This window comes from Vanacampus margaritifer, chromosome 18 (assembly GCF_051991255.1).
Source record: "Vanacampus margaritifer isolate UIUO_Vmar chromosome 18, RoL_Vmar_1.0, whole genome shotgun sequence".
NCBI lineage: Eukaryota > Metazoa > Chordata > Actinopteri > Syngnathiformes > Syngnathidae > Vanacampus > Vanacampus margaritifer.
This window is the reverse complement of record NC_135449.1, coordinates 6,716,419-6,733,749: the sequence shown is the minus strand read 5'-3', so window position 1 is coordinate 6,733,749 and position 17,331 is coordinate 6,716,419. Positions and strand designations below refer to the sequence as shown.

The 17,331-nt window shown below is 40.5% G+C and overlaps 3 protein-coding genes and 1 long non-coding RNA gene across 12 annotated transcripts; 3 read left to right on the top strand and 1 right to left on the bottom strand.

The window, feature by feature from the left end:
* The first annotated feature begins 29 nt into the window (after positions 1-29).
* On the top strand, positions 30-5,805 carry LOC144038322 (nuclear distribution protein nudE-like 1-A). Of its 2 annotated transcripts, XR_013289208.1 has the most exons (10): positions 30-417; positions 784-880; positions 1,059-1,212; positions 1,332-1,480; positions 1,562-1,698; positions 1,792-1,941; positions 2,053-2,147; positions 2,232-2,377; positions 3,067-3,318; positions 5,667-5,805. XR_013289208.1 is itself a non-coding variant. In XM_077550744.1 (9 exons), exons 2-9 carry the CDS (start codon positions 789-791, stop codon positions 3,149-3,151), a joined length of 1,008 nt encoding a protein of 335 aa, XP_077406870.1. In that variant the 5' UTR covers positions 30-417; positions 784-788; the 3' UTR covers positions 3,152-3,901. The 2 variants fall into 2 exon arrangements, 1 of the variants encoding a protein (XP_077406870.1); XM_077550744.1 differs by lacking the exon at positions 5,667-5,805 and having other exon boundaries at positions 3,067-3,901.
* ascc1 (activating signal cointegrator 1 complex subunit 1) lies at positions 3,802-16,283 on the bottom strand. 8 transcript variants are annotated; one of them, XR_013289206.1, is made up of 16 exons: positions 15,341-15,701; positions 15,138-15,240; positions 14,958-15,055; positions 14,005-14,183; positions 13,736-13,869; positions 13,546-13,665; positions 13,341-13,465; positions 11,835-11,908; positions 11,603-11,720; positions 9,368-9,443; positions 7,751-7,832; positions 7,488-7,584; positions 6,046-6,177; positions 5,633-5,762; positions 4,316-4,419; positions 3,802-4,243 (listed from the first exon to the last, which is right to left on the bottom strand). XR_013289206.1 is itself a non-coding variant. In XM_077550743.1 (10 exons), the coding sequence occupies exons 2-10, from the start codon at positions 15,351-15,353 to the stop codon at positions 11,604-11,606; spliced, it is 963 nt and encodes a 320-aa protein (XP_077406869.1). In that variant the 5' UTR covers positions 15,354-15,424; positions 16,138-16,283; the 3' UTR covers positions 9,049-11,603. The 8 variants fall into 8 exon arrangements, 3 of the variants coding, with proteins under 3 accessions (XP_077406869.1, XP_077406868.1, XP_077406867.1); XR_013289203.1 differs by having other exon boundaries at positions 7,488-7,581; positions 9,368-11,720; XR_013289204.1 differs by lacking the exon at positions 7,488-7,584 and having other exon boundaries at positions 9,368-11,720.
* LOC144038325 (uncharacterized) lies at positions 6,572-8,264 on the top strand. Its single transcript, XR_013289209.1, has 10 exons — positions 6,572-6,681; positions 6,802-6,839; positions 6,934-7,018; positions 7,114-7,151; positions 7,225-7,247; positions 7,358-7,398; positions 7,459-7,545; positions 7,784-7,902; positions 7,977-8,051; positions 8,128-8,264. It is a non-coding gene; the product is annotated as an uncharacterized LOC144038325 (long non-coding RNA).
* anapc16 (anaphase promoting complex subunit 16) lies at positions 15,808-17,178 on the top strand. The gene is made up of 4 exons (XM_077550747.1): positions 15,808-15,956; positions 16,198-16,342; positions 16,839-16,913; positions 16,985-17,178. Exons 2-4 carry the CDS (start codon positions 16,201-16,203, stop codon positions 17,092-17,094), a joined length of 327 nt encoding a protein of 108 aa, XP_077406873.1. The 5' UTR covers positions 15,808-15,956; positions 16,198-16,200; the 3' UTR covers positions 17,095-17,178.
* Positions 17,179-17,331: the final 153 nt, after the last annotated feature.

The following is a 17,331-nucleotide window of genomic DNA, read 5'->3' as shown; positions in this document are numbered from 1 at the left end:
GACTAAATCTGTTTTCTTTTTATGCTCGCCTTCGCCTGGCAACACGTGACGTTTCGACGTCTTTTGATGTAGTGACATTCTCGTACGTTCTTCACGTAACGGCTACATACCGTGTATTTTATTATTTTTGACTTACATACCACAGTGTATCAAAATTCACAGGAACATTAACTGTTTGAATTTTGTATCAGAGTACAAAAACAATGCGTATTTTTATTCCTTTCTTCTCGTGCGCGAGCAGCGTACTTACAGAAGATGACCAGCGGGCGGCGCCGATGTTCCGCTCTGTGACCTCGACAGCCGCTCTGTAACACGACGAGCAAGGAGGAAGCATTTCCACTAGCTTCGAGCTAAATGCGCCGAAAAACATCTCATTTAGATGACAAATATCTCTTTTTACGAGGTGATGTTTAGCAGGTAAACTTACGACTTATGCATTCCTCTTGTTTTGCATCGATGTGAGAGCGCAAATGTTAAAAATACACGATGGAGTGGTTTTGAACCAGCTAAGCCATGTTTGACATTTTGCCTTCGTTTCTATTCATGTCGAGAATCCGCTTTTCTTTTCTTCAATTTTAGTGATTTAATTCATTAGCAATAATGAAGAATATTTGGTAATGTTTCGTTTACATTTGCGTATCTTATGTTTGCTATATATGTTGTCGTCTGAGCTAAATCTGCAGGCGTTAGAAGCAGCCACAGTACAAATAAATAAATACATTTTAAATAACGTATTTTATTTATTTTTAGAAACTCAATTACATGAACTTTCTTCTTGCGTAGATGCGATGACCATGGAAGCGGACAAAATACCTAAATTCTCCTCCAAGGATGAGGAAATCAACTATTGGAAAGCTCTCTACGTCAAGTACAAGACAACGTATGTGACATGTTGTTTTTGAGTTGTAACCAATTTAAAGTTTCTTGCCAGCTGAGAAGAACACGCCTGCATTTTGTTGATGCGACATATTTACATCGCACCGCTAGCATCCATTTTCAGATGCGCCTTCTTACATCATCAGTGCTTCCTGTTTAGCCTGATGTCTTTCTGCCGACAGCTACCAGGAGGCTCACGAGGAGCTGCTGGAGTTCCAGGAGGGCAGCAGGGAGCTGGAGGCCGAGCTGGAAGCTCAGCTGGGCCAGGCCGAGCATCGCCTGAAGGACCTCCAGTCGGACAACCTCAGGCTGAAGAACGACGTGGAGATGCTCAAGGTAAACATAAATATACTAAGTATATATTAGCGTTTTTTTTCCTGGTCTTTCTGACTAAATTATGAAAGTAGTACAAAAATGGTATGATGATGCTAAAATATTTGTGTGCGCTGTGACAGGAGAGGCTGGAGCAGCAATACTCCCAGAGCTACAAGCAGATCTCCGTTCTGGAGGACGACCTGGTGCAGACGAGCAGCATCAAGGAGCAGCTCCACAAATACGTGCGAGAACTGGAACAGTCCAATGACGATCTAGAGCGAGCCAAGAGGTCTGGAGAGGTTTTTTGCGGTTGCTTTTGAGCGATTTTCTTCTGACGGTGTTGTTTTGTTTTGTCGTCGGCGCCCTTCAGAGCGACCATCGTGTCTCTGGAGAACTTCGAGCAACGTCTGAACCAGGCCATCGAGAGGAACGCCTTCCTGGAGAGCGAGCTGGACGAGAAGGAGTCGCTCCTCGAGTCCGTTCAGAGACTCAAAGATGAAGCCAGAGGTGACATCTTTAAAAAAAAAAAAAAAAAAAAAAAAAAATCATAAATTTGACGTCTATGGCCGTCAATGGCAATGAATGCATGTATTTTGTCAGACTTGCGTCAGGAGCTAGCTGTGCGCGAGCGTCAGGCGGACGTGAGCGAGCCCGGGCACGACGACGTCAAGATGGAGTCGCTATCGCTCTCCACGCCCGCCACGCCTCTCAGCAAAGGCCTGGACAACGCCCTTCTCGCTAATGCCGCGGGTCGGTGCAAAATAACGTTTTACGGCATGAGCAAAAGTATTGGGACGGAGCTCTTAATCACTCACCGGTCCTTGCGAGTCACCTCGTCCTTTTTTTTTTTTTTCCTTCAAGGACTTTCTACAGGCTACGCCAGCAACTCACCGCTAACTCCCTCAGCGCGAATATCAGCTCTCAACATCGTTAGCGACCTACTGAGGAAAGTCGGGGTGAGTCCGCTTTGTATTTCTGTAAACCCTCAAAAATGATTATTTTTTTGGTTCCTCCTCGTCATGAGCCTCATGTTCCGGCAGGTCCTGGAGGCCAAACTGGCCGCGTGCAGGAACCTGGCCAAGGAGCAGCAGGCCAAGAAGAACTACGCTCTGGACAACGGCAACATCCTCAATGCTAACAATAGCGCGTACTCGCAGTCACTGCATATCACCTATTTGGACAAAGCGTGAGTCTCTTTTTTTTTTTTTTTTTTTTTTTTATGTGGTGGGATGATGAGTCAAGGGTGATTCCTGGAAAGGAGTTGCAAAAGGGGTGGAAAATTTCCATAGGAATTAAGGGTAATCTAGCTCTTTGACTGCCAAAAACGTTAAATAACGTTTAGTAAAATCCTATGGAGGAGTGCCAAAGACGTTAAAAGACGTTTTTTTTTCAAAACAGGTGAAACTAACCATTTTCTATTGTTGATTACTGAAAAAACGGAATAAGGTAGAAACAAACTTTTTTTTCTGATGAAAGATGAGAGTCCAATCTTTCATTTGGTAGTATGTGTGTTTCCATAGTCCAAACACAACATTTTCTGTGGACCTTGAAATATCAGTCAAAAATGCTTAAATCGGCTGGCACCCACGGCATCCCTTTTCTGAAAACGTCTGGTAGTCAAAGAGTTAATGGAAATGGAGAAAATCTCAAACTAAGAAGCAGTGGGCTGTAAATGGAACCCTGAGGAACGCCGCACTTTCACAAATTATTATTATTATAATTTTTTTTATACAATATAAACTGCTAAGTAAATAAAATGTGATATTTTGCAACATGTAAATTTATTTTATGTTTTTTAATTTGTAATTCATTATAATTTTTTACATGTAACTGTGAAGTCTTTTATTAATTAATAGTTTTTTGTTTTTTTTGCAGTAGCAGGGGGGCCAGCAGCCTCGATCCAGGGACCCTCACAGCCATCACAGTCCCTCCCGCTGCCTCCGTACCCCTCACAGTTTGAGCACCGCACGAACACCCCCCCCCCCCCCCCTCCTCAAGTAAAGGATGTCATGTGACTGTGTGGTGACAACAGCACACACAAGCAGACAGTGAAGTGATATGCAAACACTTTTTCACTCATCACTCAGCAATAAGAAGTCAGAGTCCAAGCGAGTGTTCACATGCACGGTAAAGTGTTTCCTGAATAATTTCATTGTTTATTGATGTTTGTAAATGTTTCTAAAGTCGACGACGGCGGTCTTTTGCATTGCATTTGCTTTCTGTCTCGCTCGTGACCGACGACAAATAGGGCACCGTTCAAATGTGTCACACTTTGGGTCATATTGATCGTTTACATTCCAGCTACAGGCGGCAAGAAATCAATTTGTTGCCTATTTAAATGACTAAAACGGGTCAGGACTATAGTGGATTAAAATATATACAAAAATGTGAATTATCACATCAAAAATGTCATTTAATGTCAGGATTATTTAAAAAATATATTTAATATAGCAGACTAAGAATAATTAGTAATGGTTTTACATAAAAAGATTTCATTAATTGACACATTTTGTATTTAATTCCACTTAAATGATGCAAGTTATTTATTTATTTTCAGGGACGTTATTTAATGTTGGCAGTTTTGGTCCTTACATAACAAGACAAACCAAGCACTTTTCTGTCCATTTGTATTTATTCTTTCATGTGCAATATCACCTGTGTGTCGATGTTTGTATATTTAATTTATTTCAAATTAAAAACACAAAACGGACTTGAGTGTTGTGTGATAACATCCACCATAGAAAACATTCTATCCATCCACAATTAAAGGGATGGTTTCAATCTATGAAATTGAAAACATAATTTGGATTGCATCATATGGAAACGATTCAACCTTTATGTTTTTAACATCCATGTATAATCATGTCCACATGAAGAGCCATTTCCTAATGCTATTTAAGGCCCTTCGTGTGTGTGCTCGAGTCTTTTCCTTCTCTTTTCCGCCACCTCTGCCAACAGTTTGTGCCTCCTCTCCACGACCTCCATCCTCTTGGCCTCGTTCCTCGCACGCTCCTGCGCTCGCAAGTCCTCCGTGCCTTCGAAAATCCTGTGCCTGCACATGACACAGGAACGAAATGTCAAATATGTACAGAAAGAGATTTTTTATTCGCAAATTATGCGGTACCTGTTCAGGAAGGCAGCGCCCAGTCCAACAATGAGCGTCCCGAAGAGAATAGGTTTGGCATAGCGTTTCCCAGCAGAGAGTTGGTGTTGCTTCATCTTATGGCACTTAGGTCGAAGATAATATACTATTGTTGACATTCAAGTGACCATTAGCTAACTAGTTACGTGACGCACACCGACACACCCACACTTGACGATCGCTCGTGTCGCACTGCACTACGTTTCCGTCGTGAGATTTTTTCTCTCCAGTCTTTTATTACACCTGGGAACATTTATATTATACCAAGAATTTAAGCTAGCGCGTTTAGCAGCATGTAGCAATGCAGCAGTACGTCACTACCGTTTAAATCCGAGGCAGCCTGCGTCACTTCCGCTTATGCCGGTTTTAGCCTTTACTAGTCAAGGCGGCAGATTCGAAGCGTTTAATTGCCTTTCGGTGAGGAAGACAAACGTTCTGGGCTGTCTGGGTGGGATGCACTTTAAGTCCTTCGCAGTCAACATGGTGACTTTCCGCTTCATAGCAAAAGCAAACGAGTGTTAAGTACAGTCAATGCTCGAAAAGACAACTTTGCACAAGAAGGAGCTGTCCAGTGGGTGCACCGCGTTGCTTCCGTGTTGGACGTCATTGGGATTCCCATGCTGCGTCCACGAACAATTTGAAATTGGAACAATTCCACTTGCGGTTTACGAGTTTTAGGGAAAGGAAACAAAAACACCGCTAGGCAATTTCGATTAGAGTGTTGTTTTGAATTTTAGTTTTTTTTTTAAGTACAGTATGTTAAAGTCGGTAGAAAGAGCTGGTGAGTGTGCACACGATGAAATTCTTTTATTCCGAGTGTTTTGGAACTCACCACGAGAACTGCCCGAGGAGTTATGAAAGCAGTGGGAAAAGTCATCTTTTTTTTTTATGTGTAGTAGTTATCAACGTTATGTACCAAAAGTCAAAATTTCAAACTAGACGTAATTAGTATGTAGCACTTGATATTAACTAATAATCGTATTCAATAAAGATAATCATTTCGAAAGGTCCTCTGCGATTAACTAATAGATTTGGCGCCATCTTGTGGTCACTTTTAACTCCCCGACACGCAAAATTTGAGGGGACAATCTATGTACTTGAAGCACTGTTGTATTTCTTTGAATTCTTTGCACTGTACTGCATTCCTTAATAAGGTGGTTGTACTGTACTACCAAATATTTGATATTATTACCATTAATTTTGTGGAGTTTTAAGACAAAAATAAACATCAGGATTTATTTTATTGTGATATAAAATGTTCTCCATATAAAAAAAATATATTTGATTGTGCATTTGTACCTAATGTAGTGTCCTTGTCTCCCCACGTCCACAGGCAGAGAATATGTGGTGCTCTGGGTCCTCTTCCAACCTGACCCCGAAGGACAGCTGGGTGTCCCCACAAATGTTCCCCATTGTTTACTTGGACTTTCTGGTGGAAAAAAAAGTGCAATATCTTGAATTCATATTTGTTTCTCCTAATAAAGTACATGTAACAATCTACGCTGCCTCTCTCCTCGTTTGTGATTCGTTAGCAATTTCAAGACAAAATGGAAGCTGTATTTGGGAGAAGAAAAAAAAAGTAAATGCGTAATCAAATGTTTCAAAGTGGATAGGGCAGGACAGGTTTAGTGATGGAGGTGGGGGGGGGGGGGGGGAGATGGGGTACTGAACATGTTCACTTTGATGGCGAAGGGAGACACAAGCAGTCCTACCAAAGCCACAACTGGTGAAGCTGGAGACAAATCGGTGTGCAATGTGGTGGCGGGTTGTGGAATAATCAGGAAGTCCCATGTGGCATGTCAATGAAGAAGAATGTAAGCAAAGCACGTTGGTTCACTTGCAACCTGAAATATGAAAGAAAACCAGGCGGGGGAGTGACAAAGTGGTCGAGGGGTAAAAACTTTACCTGCGGCTCAGACGACCCCGGTTCGATTCCGAAGTGTTCTGCATTTAAGAACTCTTACGTGAGCAAGAGAAATAGTCGTACCAGGATCGTCTGGATCGCAAGCGGATTCTTATTCCTCTCGACCAACTTGAAGTTACATGTGAATTGATATTTATTAAATCTTATTTCAATGCAACGTGATAACGACTAAGTGCGATATAGTCAAGACATCTGTCATTTATAACATATCCCTCTCGCTTTTCCAATGCATCATTACTCCATTTCTATTAGTTTCTCTGCTAAATAAAGTTTTTTTCTGTAAGTGACGTCATCACCGGAAACCTATATAAGCCGGGTCACTAGAGGCGCGTCAACGTGACAATCATTCTTTCTCACCTCAGACAGAAAGCCCGTCGTCCTCGTCCGCACGCACTTTCACAAGTTCATCCAACACTTTGACAAGGTGAGTGTTCGCTGTAGCTTTTTAAAACTCACTGCTTTTGCTCACTTTTAACGTGATGTGGTGGCACTTTTGGCGTACTTGCATCTTGCTAACATGCTGGCAATTTTTTTCTTCTTCCAGTACCTGGATGAAAGCAAGTGGCGTTTTTTCCCCCGAAGGTAAGTCGACAAAACTTGTGCATAATGCATATTATTCACAATTAGGCGGAATGAAACTAGTATGTATGCTTGTTAATTGTCTAATTGTCTACAGGTGGCAATCTGCAAATTGAGCCCAAAATGGCCGACTTCCGGTGGTTTCACAAGAAAACTCATTTATGTCTACAAGCAAGGACCAGGTTGGCTGCAAAATGACATCTTTTGTTTTAATTTTTTTTTTAAATTAAACTGTATCAAACTGCGTGATTCTTATCTCTGTGTCCGACTTTTACAGCTCTCCTCTTGCTTAACATTTCAGCAAATGTCATGTTGGTAAGGCAAACTAGCTTGTAAGGCTAATTGTTTAAAAGTAAAATGCTTACAAGAATTTTCCCTTATCTTTCAGGCCGTCCAGTGCTGTCTTCACTGGTAAGTGGTAAAACGCACACTTTCGCAAGACTCCAAATGTTTGACTAATTTATTTCACCATGTGATTGGGAAGACATTTTTGTGTCATAATTTTACACCTTTGCCCGCAGTCATGATAAAACTTCACTGAGCGCTGTGGAACAAGACTGAGGTAAGTCGTGAGCATTTTTTCCCCTTTATTTTCTTGCGTTAACATGTTTCTCTTCTACAGTTCTACCAAAGTGCCGATGAGACACTTACTGTGGTGTTGGAGAATCCAGGTCCGGAAAGTAAAAACCCTGCCTGGCCTTCGTTACAGGTGCTCCAACTCAACTGATAATGAGCTTGTCTCCAACTGCTGAGTAGAAACAGCCATTTTGTTTCAAGGTTTTTACTTTGTGAACGTAGATATATTTCCCGGTCCTTGAGGGGCGGAGCCCTGCAGGTTTTTCGGAGGTTTCTGTTCTTGCGACTCGGGTGTGTTGTACAGAAAAATCTGAAGCCTGCTCAACAAGGTACTTTACCTCTTGCATGTTGTTCTTGCTCTTGTCCACCAGGTGGTGCTGAAGAGCCGGATTCACGCAGCAGGGCTAGACGATGGAGTATCTACAAGCACAAAGCAGAGCGGCACGCCAACAACACTTTTGGGTTTTCTTGCTGCTTCCGCATCCACAGGGTACAGTGGGAGATGTTTAGTCTTCATTACACAATCGTGGCAAGTTTGATCAACCCGCCCCCTCTTTTCTATAGGCAACAAGAAACGTACGTGATCAGCTTCCTGAAAATGCAGCCGTGTGAAAACTGTTGCAGAAAAGACTCGTCTTGGTAGGTTTCATGCCAAACATTTTTTCTGTACAAGTTGACTTAACTTACTAACTCGTGTTTTGTTTTTTTGTTTTAGATCCACACTTCTTCCCGGCCGACCCACTTCACAACACTCGTCGCAGGGACGAGTAGATCGTCATTCAACTTGTTACTTTTGCTTGCTTTGTGATTTAATTTCTACTCTGCAAAATAAAGCTTGATTCCAAAAGACCACTTTAACTCTCAATTTGTCCTTCTCATACAAATCACTTAAAACACAAACATTAAGTAAAAATAAAAAATGAAGTTCTATACAAATAAAGTTCTATATATATAAAACTTCTATACAAAACATTTTTATATTTTTTTTTTTCCACCCAAAAATTTTATATATTTTCCGCCCAAAAACTTTTTCCCCGAAAAATCCCCAAAAATTGGAAAGGGGGTGTGACGAGGCTGGAAATACTGTAGAATGATTCGCCGATGATACTGGAACTGGGTGGGGCAATGAGGATAAAATGCTGTGATTGGTTGATAGGTGGGCGTGGCTATGCAAATTAGAAGAGCTGTGATTGGCTGTTCTAAACGTGGGTATGTTTGAAGCAATGTGATTGGTCAGATTGGGGGGAAAGTGTAAATTGGCGCGATGTGATTGGTCCGTTGGTAGTGGGCGTGGTTATGCAAATTTAAGCAGCTTCATGATTGGTGGAGCCAAAATTGGGCGGAGTTAAAGGCAGCCAAAGCAGTTTTTGAGGGTCACTTTAAGTTTTGAGTAGTGTTGCACATCAGCCATTACAATAGACAATACATTTTCTGTTCCCTTCTAACTTACGTTAGCCAAAGTTACATCAATTTGACAATTTGGTGTCATTTGGAGTCAGGTGGAGACCAACAGTAGTAGTAAGATTACGCTCGTGTCCACAGTAGTGACTGCTGTGAAATTCTCAACTCAAGCTTACGCACTAAAGATTCGAATGAGTTGAGGGCACAAATGACTCATAAAACACAAAGACTCCGGTTCAAGTTGAACAATTTATTAAAAGCTTGACATGACAATTTCAAAGCATTTTAGGCAGCAATCAAGGTTTGCGTGGGACTAACTAAAGCTGCACACACAAACATAAGAGGTTAGTCAAAATATTTTAATACATACGTTTTCAATATTTAAACATGTTCTCTTTTTTTTATGACAGGCGGTCTAATAGATAAAAATGTTTAAACCTATAATCAGAAAATATCAGTATTATGTCTGTAGCTTGTGCCGGTGTAATGCTTTGATTCACTCAAAAGCACACGCTAAACAGAAACAAAACGGAAGCAAAATAGGCATGTGTTACCTTTGTAGATGTTGGCTACGAGATGTGCAGGTTGTAGCATGTGAAGCCATCACTCTTTCATCGTGGACGTCAGCTTCTGTTTGGAGAAGAACACACCAAACATTCAAGTCAAGTGCTTCCCTTGATTGACTTTAGATTGACAGCTGAGTGCGATTTGTGGGTGTGCTAATTGCCTAGCCACACAGCTTTGTTGACATATTAGCAAGCGAGCTTCAAATGACCTATCGAATAAATAAGAGCCTTCCTTCTAGGTCGTGGTCGTGTGTGTATATACATACACATATAAACGGCAGTTAAAAATCTTTAAAATACTGACTTGAACGACATTAATCGGAAGGCTTTCTTTCTTTCTTTTTTCGCTGAAACCGGAAGGCTTTCTTCCTTTTTTTTTTTTTTGCTGAACCGGATGCGTACGGTAAGAGAGAATGTTCAATTCAAGTGAGGACGGGGTTGATGCCACGGACCGATCTGAACCTATACAACAATATTCTTGTATTTCATTACAAAACGAAAACTTCCTTTAATGTTCTTCTGGATTAAATTCATCACTTTAAACCCCCGAAGCTGTTACATTGCGAAATATATATTGTATGACAATGTGTGCCTTAACTGTTTGTATTTGAATGATGAATAAAAAATATATATATTCGAAGGGGTTCAATGCCGCCACCGCTGCTGTTGTCCTGCACGACAAACTCACACAAAACAAGTGCGTGGTTGACTGGTTGTCTTGGCAAAGAAAAAAAAGAAAAAGACAAAAAAGTGTCCGCAGCAAACGTCCAGGAGGTGGCAGCACCCCTCCGAAGCTCCAAGCCGCAGCCAAAACAAGCGACTTGGCGGCCATCTTACGTTGCCACTTTCGCTGTGCTCATAAGTTCTCTGCGGCGTTTTCACCTGTCGTTTTTTTTTTTTGCCAGCAGTCATAGCAAAAATGCCGGCGTACCGGTTGTACCAATAAGTCTGGGAGAAACTTTGAATGCACATTCAATCGCCAAGAATGCAATTAGAAATGCTTATTTTTGGATTAAAAGTTGACCTTTCTGCATGATTTGTCACAGGGAAGGAAGGTCTACTCTGTCTGCAGTTTGTCATTGACGATTTTATTTGTATAGCATGGCGTCATGTATGTGTACAAACTTAGTAAATTCCCCACTTTGATTTGAAGAGAACTGCTGTTGTTAAAAAAAAAAAAAAAAAACTTTATATAACCTTGAAGAAAAAGAACATGCTATATTAATAGTCAACTTTAAAAAGCATTACTTTTCTTAACACCATCACCTGATTGTTATTTTATTTGTTGGTTGTTTTTTTCCTGAGCTTTCGTTCTCGACGCAGGCGACGTCTTAGACACGTGTGCTTCCGCTGAGTTTTATTGGCAAGGCGATAAAGAAGGATCCTCGTCGCTGACAGCTGGATGCTAAAGTTGAGACTCAATGTGGGTCACGCGGATCTTCCAAGTGAGACGTCAGGTGAAGCCAACGCACGGATGAAAATAATTCCTATCAGGCCTACACAGCCTATGAATCAGTCAGATATTCATTACATCTGCCAAGGAGGTTATGTTGTTAACTCGTTCACTGCCATAAATTCATTTAAAAAATATATATATGAAAAATTAGGGGCAAATTAATTTTTTTTCAATTATAATTAATCACACGACTTCACTAGTTAACTCATGATTAATCACAAATTCTATAGGTTCTAAATGTACAATTAAAAAATTCTAGGTTTTCATACTCTTAACAAAAGTGGGAAAAAATGTTAAACTAATAGAAATAGTTCAAATTAATTTTTGACGTTTACAGCCGTCAACGGCAGTGAATGAATTTTAAAAAAGAAAGAAAGAGAATATTATAAAAAATTCGGGGTGTCAGGCAATGAAAGTTTTTAATCGTAAATAATCGCATGACTTCACTAGTTAAGTCGCAATTAGTCACAAATTTCATGTACAAAACTAAATGTACAATAAAAAAAATTCTAGGTTTTCAACAAAAGTGGAGAAAAAAAAGGTAAACTAATAGAAATAGTTCTAATTAATTCTTGAGGTTTTTAGCCATCAATGGAATTTTATTATGATATACATGTTTACATTCTTCAGCCTAAAATGTTTTTGAGAGGGGGGGAACAAAAGGATTTGCTGCCCCCTGCTGGAAAGAATCCCTCAATCCAACTTGGTAGTTGACAGTCAAGTGTCACGTTGGGGGAAAAAAAAAAAAAAACTCATCCTAAGAATACCTCAGGAGAAGCTGATGCTTCCTGCGGAGGCGTAGTAGCCCGTGCGGTCGGCTGAATATCGTTGTGACAGTGACACCGTGTTCAGATCCAGCTCTCCAAAATGATTCGCTCCAAATGTCTGCATTCAAAAATAACACAAAGGAGAAAATAGATTGGATATCATGTCTGTGATGCTAATGCTCGCATTTGATTTTTAAGTTCTAAATGGAATGTTACAGCATATTCCTCTAACCTTTAATATATTTCTGGCATCAAACGCCTCTCGTTCATTCGTGCCTTGTCTCCCTGACACGCCGGCCTCCTCCGCTAAGAAAAAAAAAAAAAGGAGGACATGAAAAAGGAGCTCAGTAACGGACATCACCAAGTCTTGGGATCAAATCGTCTCGTTCACATGCTGATGTTGCGGGCACAACATCAAGCTCATTTCAGTTGGTGAACTTCAGGCCCATAATTGATGTTGACCACATGCTGGTAAACATGCAGCGTTGGGAAATGCTTGGGAATGTCGGAGGGTGGGGAGGACTTGATCCCAGGCCAAAATGAATGAAGCCTTTGTCGTCGGTACTTGGAAAACACGCTGTGGGTGCCACAAGCGTCTCTTGAGGAATTTGTTGTCGAAAATGCGTGCGTGTCGACGCCGCAGCTCAACTTGGGTACATTAGAATGGAATTTTTTGATGCTCCATGGTGAAAGATGATCGCTATCGCAGAGCCTTCTACAGTAGACTTTACATTTAACACATTCACTGCCATGGACGGCTATAGACGGCAACAATTCATTTGAACTATTTCTATTAGTTTTTTCCCCCCCACTTTTGTTAACAAGATTATGAAAACCTAGAAAAAAAATGTATTGTACATTTAGAACAGATAGAAAATTTGTGATTAATCGTGAGTTAACTATTTAAGTCATGTGATTAATTACAATTTTAAAAAAATTAATCACCTGACGCCCCTAATTTTTAATAATCTTTTCAAAAAAAAAAAAAAAAAAGATTATTAAAAAAAATGTCTAGGTTTTCATACTCTTGTTAACAAAAGTGGGAAAAAAATGTTAACTAATAGAAATAGTTAAAATTATTATTTTTTTTACGTTTATAGACGTCAATGGCAGTGAATGAGTTAATGTGCTTGTCTATATATTTTTTTCTAACGTAAACAATTTTGTGCACGTGTAATGCAAATCATGTTTCATGTGAAAATCAAGCAAAAATCCATTAAAAAGGGGAAGTCAACCTTAAACAATTCTTAACAATAATATGTTATATGTGACCTTACTAGTCTAAATATGACATTGTGATTAATATTGCCTTTTTGGAATATGAGTTATGAAGCAAAAATCCAGCCGTTTTTCTCCCATTTCAGGGGGTGGCCATTTTGCCACTTACTGTCGACTGAATGCTGCTCAGGGCTCAGGCAGCGACCGATCACAGCTCGACTGTTTTCTGAAGCCGAGCTGTGATTGGTTGTTGCCCGAGACCTGAGCAACTATGATGTCATTTTCAGTCGACATGAGATGGATTAAAAACAGCTGGATTTTGCTGTTTGACTCAAATCCCACTAACACAATATTTACCAGAATACCATTTTTTTTTTTTTTTATAAAATTTTAAAAACAGCAGCCCAAGCCCCCCCCCCCCCCCCCCCCCACACACACACACACAATATAAAGCACTAAATAAATGAAGACACCTCGACGGCATCAAACAAAAATGAACTTTTCTGAAATGTTTATGTACCCGCGGTGTCCTTTCTGAACCGGGTGTTCATCACAGTGGCGTGCAGCTTGACTCTGTCCCACTCTCGTGCCATCTGTCCCACGGAGACAAAATACTCCACGAGGCGATCCGCAATCACCTGCAACCTGTAGCATAACAGCACACGCTAAAAAAAGAGTGCAGTCAACTTGAACGCAAATAAATGTTGTGTTCCTCTTCTCATTACTTATCAGAGCCGTCCGTCATGTTGACTTTAGCGTACAAGACGTCCACCATGGCAGGGTCATCGTTCATATACTCGATGCCCGCTACTTGCAAAGGCAGAGGCTTCCCTTCTGTGATGTCCCTGACAGAAAAAAAGATAATTTATTCATAAAAGAACAATGGCCTAAGTTCTATCCAAATCAACAACATACCTGATAAAGTTTTGACAGTCCCGCAGGTGCTCGCATGCTTTTCTCACTTCCGAGTCGTCCAACAATGTGAGGGTGCCGACAGTCAGGTGAAGCTTGGCCGGGTTCTGAAAGATGCTCTCATCTAGTCCGTGGTCCTACATATTAAAAACAAAAAGTACACAAGTTGTCTAAAATCCACTGGAAAAAAAACATGAATTTATTACATTTTTGACTTAAGTCTGTAAAAAACCCAAATGTGGAAAAAGCGAAGCTCTGTATATTTCTTTTACCTGTGAAAATTGCTCCAAGACGTCGTCTTTGAACCTTAAGAATCCCTCTTGGATTTTGGGGTCATTGAGTGGGAATGACAGGAAGTGTGTGAAAGACTGCTTCTTCCGGAAGTTGTCGACCAGGACCTCAATTCTTGTGATGGCCGAGGTGACCGCAGCTTTATGCGGCCCTGTGACGACTGTCAGGTGAGGGAGGGGGGGGGGGGGGGTCAAAATAAATTACTTTTACAATAACTATTACTTTCACTAGTAGACTAGTAGAAATCCGTATTTGGTACTGCAGAACAGTAGAGGGGGACGAGGTGAGCAATGGCTAATTTGCATATGTCACGGCCACCCCCTCAAAACAGGCTAATATCCAGTGAGGTTCTAATAAGAGTTGTACTGAAGCCATTATTTGATTACTTTATTAAGTGTAATCTTTTGCGTGTTCAAATAAATTGCAGAATTGAGATCGTATGAAAAAGTTCCCTTAAGGAGTTTATTTAAGAGCTCTCAAAGACACAGGAGAATGGCTTGCATTCAAAGGTGATATTTAAGCCTCAAGTGTGTGACGAATATGAAAACATACAGTTGCTTTATACTTGAAAAAAGCATACATCCCGCCCTTAGGCTTGACAAAGAAGTAGTGTTTCTTAATAAGCAGACATGATGATACTGATAATATTATCTAAGCTCTCTACCAGGCACCAAGAAATTATGTAGACAGGCTTTGACCTTGAACCTTCAGTTTTTACAACATAATGAGTAATGGCATGAGAACTTGACTACCTTTAAAACATACACATTGTTATCTCAAGAGCTGGAAGGGAGTAAAAAGTTCCAATATATTTCACAACAACATTATCACAGTGTTATTCCTTCAACTACACAGTTATATGGCATCTATATACTTATAAGTACATTCATAAACAGTAAAAATATAAATTGAAAATGTTAAATGTCAACAGTACCTATCTGTCCTTCCACTCCTTGCTTGGGGATGTTAATCGACGTCTTTGTGTCCGTCTCAAGGCGTTTACGTGTTTCTCCCTTTTTCCCAATGATGTATCTGTTGGAAGAAGACAAACCAGAAAGGTGAGTATTATATTCTAATTGGGAACATGTGCTTTTTGTACTTTTGTATGACTCACTTGTACAGGACAGTTGGCACATCAATGGCACAACGGAATCCTCTCTCAGTCTGTTCAATCAAATGAGTATCACAGGTTTCCTCTGTCTCCAATTCCTCTCTCTCTACACAAATCATCATCTGTATCATCACTTAGTGAACGACACTTTCACTTTCGTTTCCAGAGTTAATGCGGGTTACAAAGTTTACCCCATGTACACCTACCAGGTGTTCCCATGTAGGAGAAATCCTCCTCCTCCTCCTCATACTGTTCTTGTTGAACGACGTTCCTTCGGTATATTCTTCCATCTATATTAATTAGAGGAGGGCGTAAAACGTCCATGTTATCAACAAGGGGCTGCGAAAAATACAGCAAAGCTATCCAAGAAAAGTAGGCGACACAAACACGTCACAAAATCGTGACTTTAATTACTTGTGCTAGTTAAAAAGCTAGTCGCTAGCTCCGTATATACAGATCAAAGACAATATATTTATAGATCCTACACTGGCGCCGACTCATATGTTAACATCGTCGCCATATTGAATGTGTCAAAGTAGAGCGATAATCGACCAGCATTAAATCATTTGCCGATTGTAGACGTTCAAAACATTCGTTCGATTTGTAGCGTCCCATAGTTTCCCGTTTTTGTGAGTAACTGACATGTTTTAGTAGTTTAGACCACTTAAGTAAAGCTTGAGTAGCCATTTTACTTAAGTGACGTATACCGTAAGTCTGCGCGTTGTCATTTGCCGCAAAAGGCAGTCTTTGTCGTAAAGTGCAGCTAAGATTTCTTTTGATCCAAACAAACGGCAGCATAATCGGAGTGGATTCAGCGTCAAGGTTTGTAGGTTATCACGCGCATTGATGATAAATTACTTTAAAACATGGTCAAATAGCGATGTTCAGCAAGGTGACAGCGTTCATTGCCATATCCTCGATCGGCTGTTTTGCTTGCGTTAGTTAGCAAAGGCTAGCACCAGCTAACCTTAGTGTTTACTTTTCATGAGCGCCGTTGCCTTACTAGCGTTAGATCGGAATGCAGTGGAAGTGACAAACTCGTGTTTCTAAAAATGTCGCGCAGGCAATGGCGGCGTCTTCTTCGTCCTCCTCGGCCGGTGGCGTTAGCGGCAGCTCGGTGACGGGTTCGGGATTCAGCGCCTCGGAGCTCATCCCTCCCAGGAAGGTCCTGTACACTTACCCCAAAGGAGCTGGCGAAATGATGGAAGGTGTGTATAGAAATACTGTCAACATGCACAGTAGGATTGGTTTGTTTGTTTTGTTTTTTTAAAAGAAAGAGTTTACAAAGATTTAAAGGGAAATAAATTGACTTCAGAGTTTATTCGTTCCACGACCAATCTGGTCATTTACAGTACTTATTATTGTGTTGGATGTGTACCTTAAGGGGCGTGGCTTATTGAGTGACGTCAGGATATTTCCGTGTGAGCGGCAGGGTGTGAGTTGCGGCCTACAGTAGTTTTTTGTGAACGTTCTCATTTAATAAACGTCTACGTGCAAGAGCAGTACAGTATCATACTTGCTCCATTTTTTTGTTTTCATTTTACGCAAGTGGCAGTATGACAAAAAGTAAAAAAATTGATCAGGCTTTTTTTGTTTTGTTATCTTACAGCTTTACTGTGTGTGGTTTGTTTTGTTTTAAACGCAAATTTACATGTCTTCCCACATACTGCAGTTAGCCTAATATTTGTGTATTCCCCTTTCCAGACGGCTCGGACAGATTTCTTTGTGAGTCGGTATTCAGTTACCAAGTGGCGTCGGCGCTGAAGCAAGTCAAACAGGGTATGTGACTGAAAGAAGTGTTTTTTTTTTTGTTTTCTTTTATTTTTGATGATTGTTGATTTCCCCAACAGATCAACAAGTTTCTCGCATGGAGAAGCTGGCTAGCCTTGTGGAGGAGCTGGAAGCAGACGAGTGGCGGTATAAGCCCATCGAACAGCTCCTGGGATTCACACCCTCGTAAAGAAGCACGTTTATGGGGAGCGGGGTGGGCGGTTGTTAATGTTTTTTAAAATATTTTATCTAATAAAAAAAGTTGGAAAAAGTACTCTTACACTGTGTTCTTAACTAGAAGTACAGCCATTTACTTGTATACAAAATATGTTGTTAAAGCAGAAGTTCTGATTCAACTCCTGTGCTTAATAAAAAGTAAAAAAATTCAGACTCTAAAATGTAGAACGTAAAAATGAATTTTTTCTGT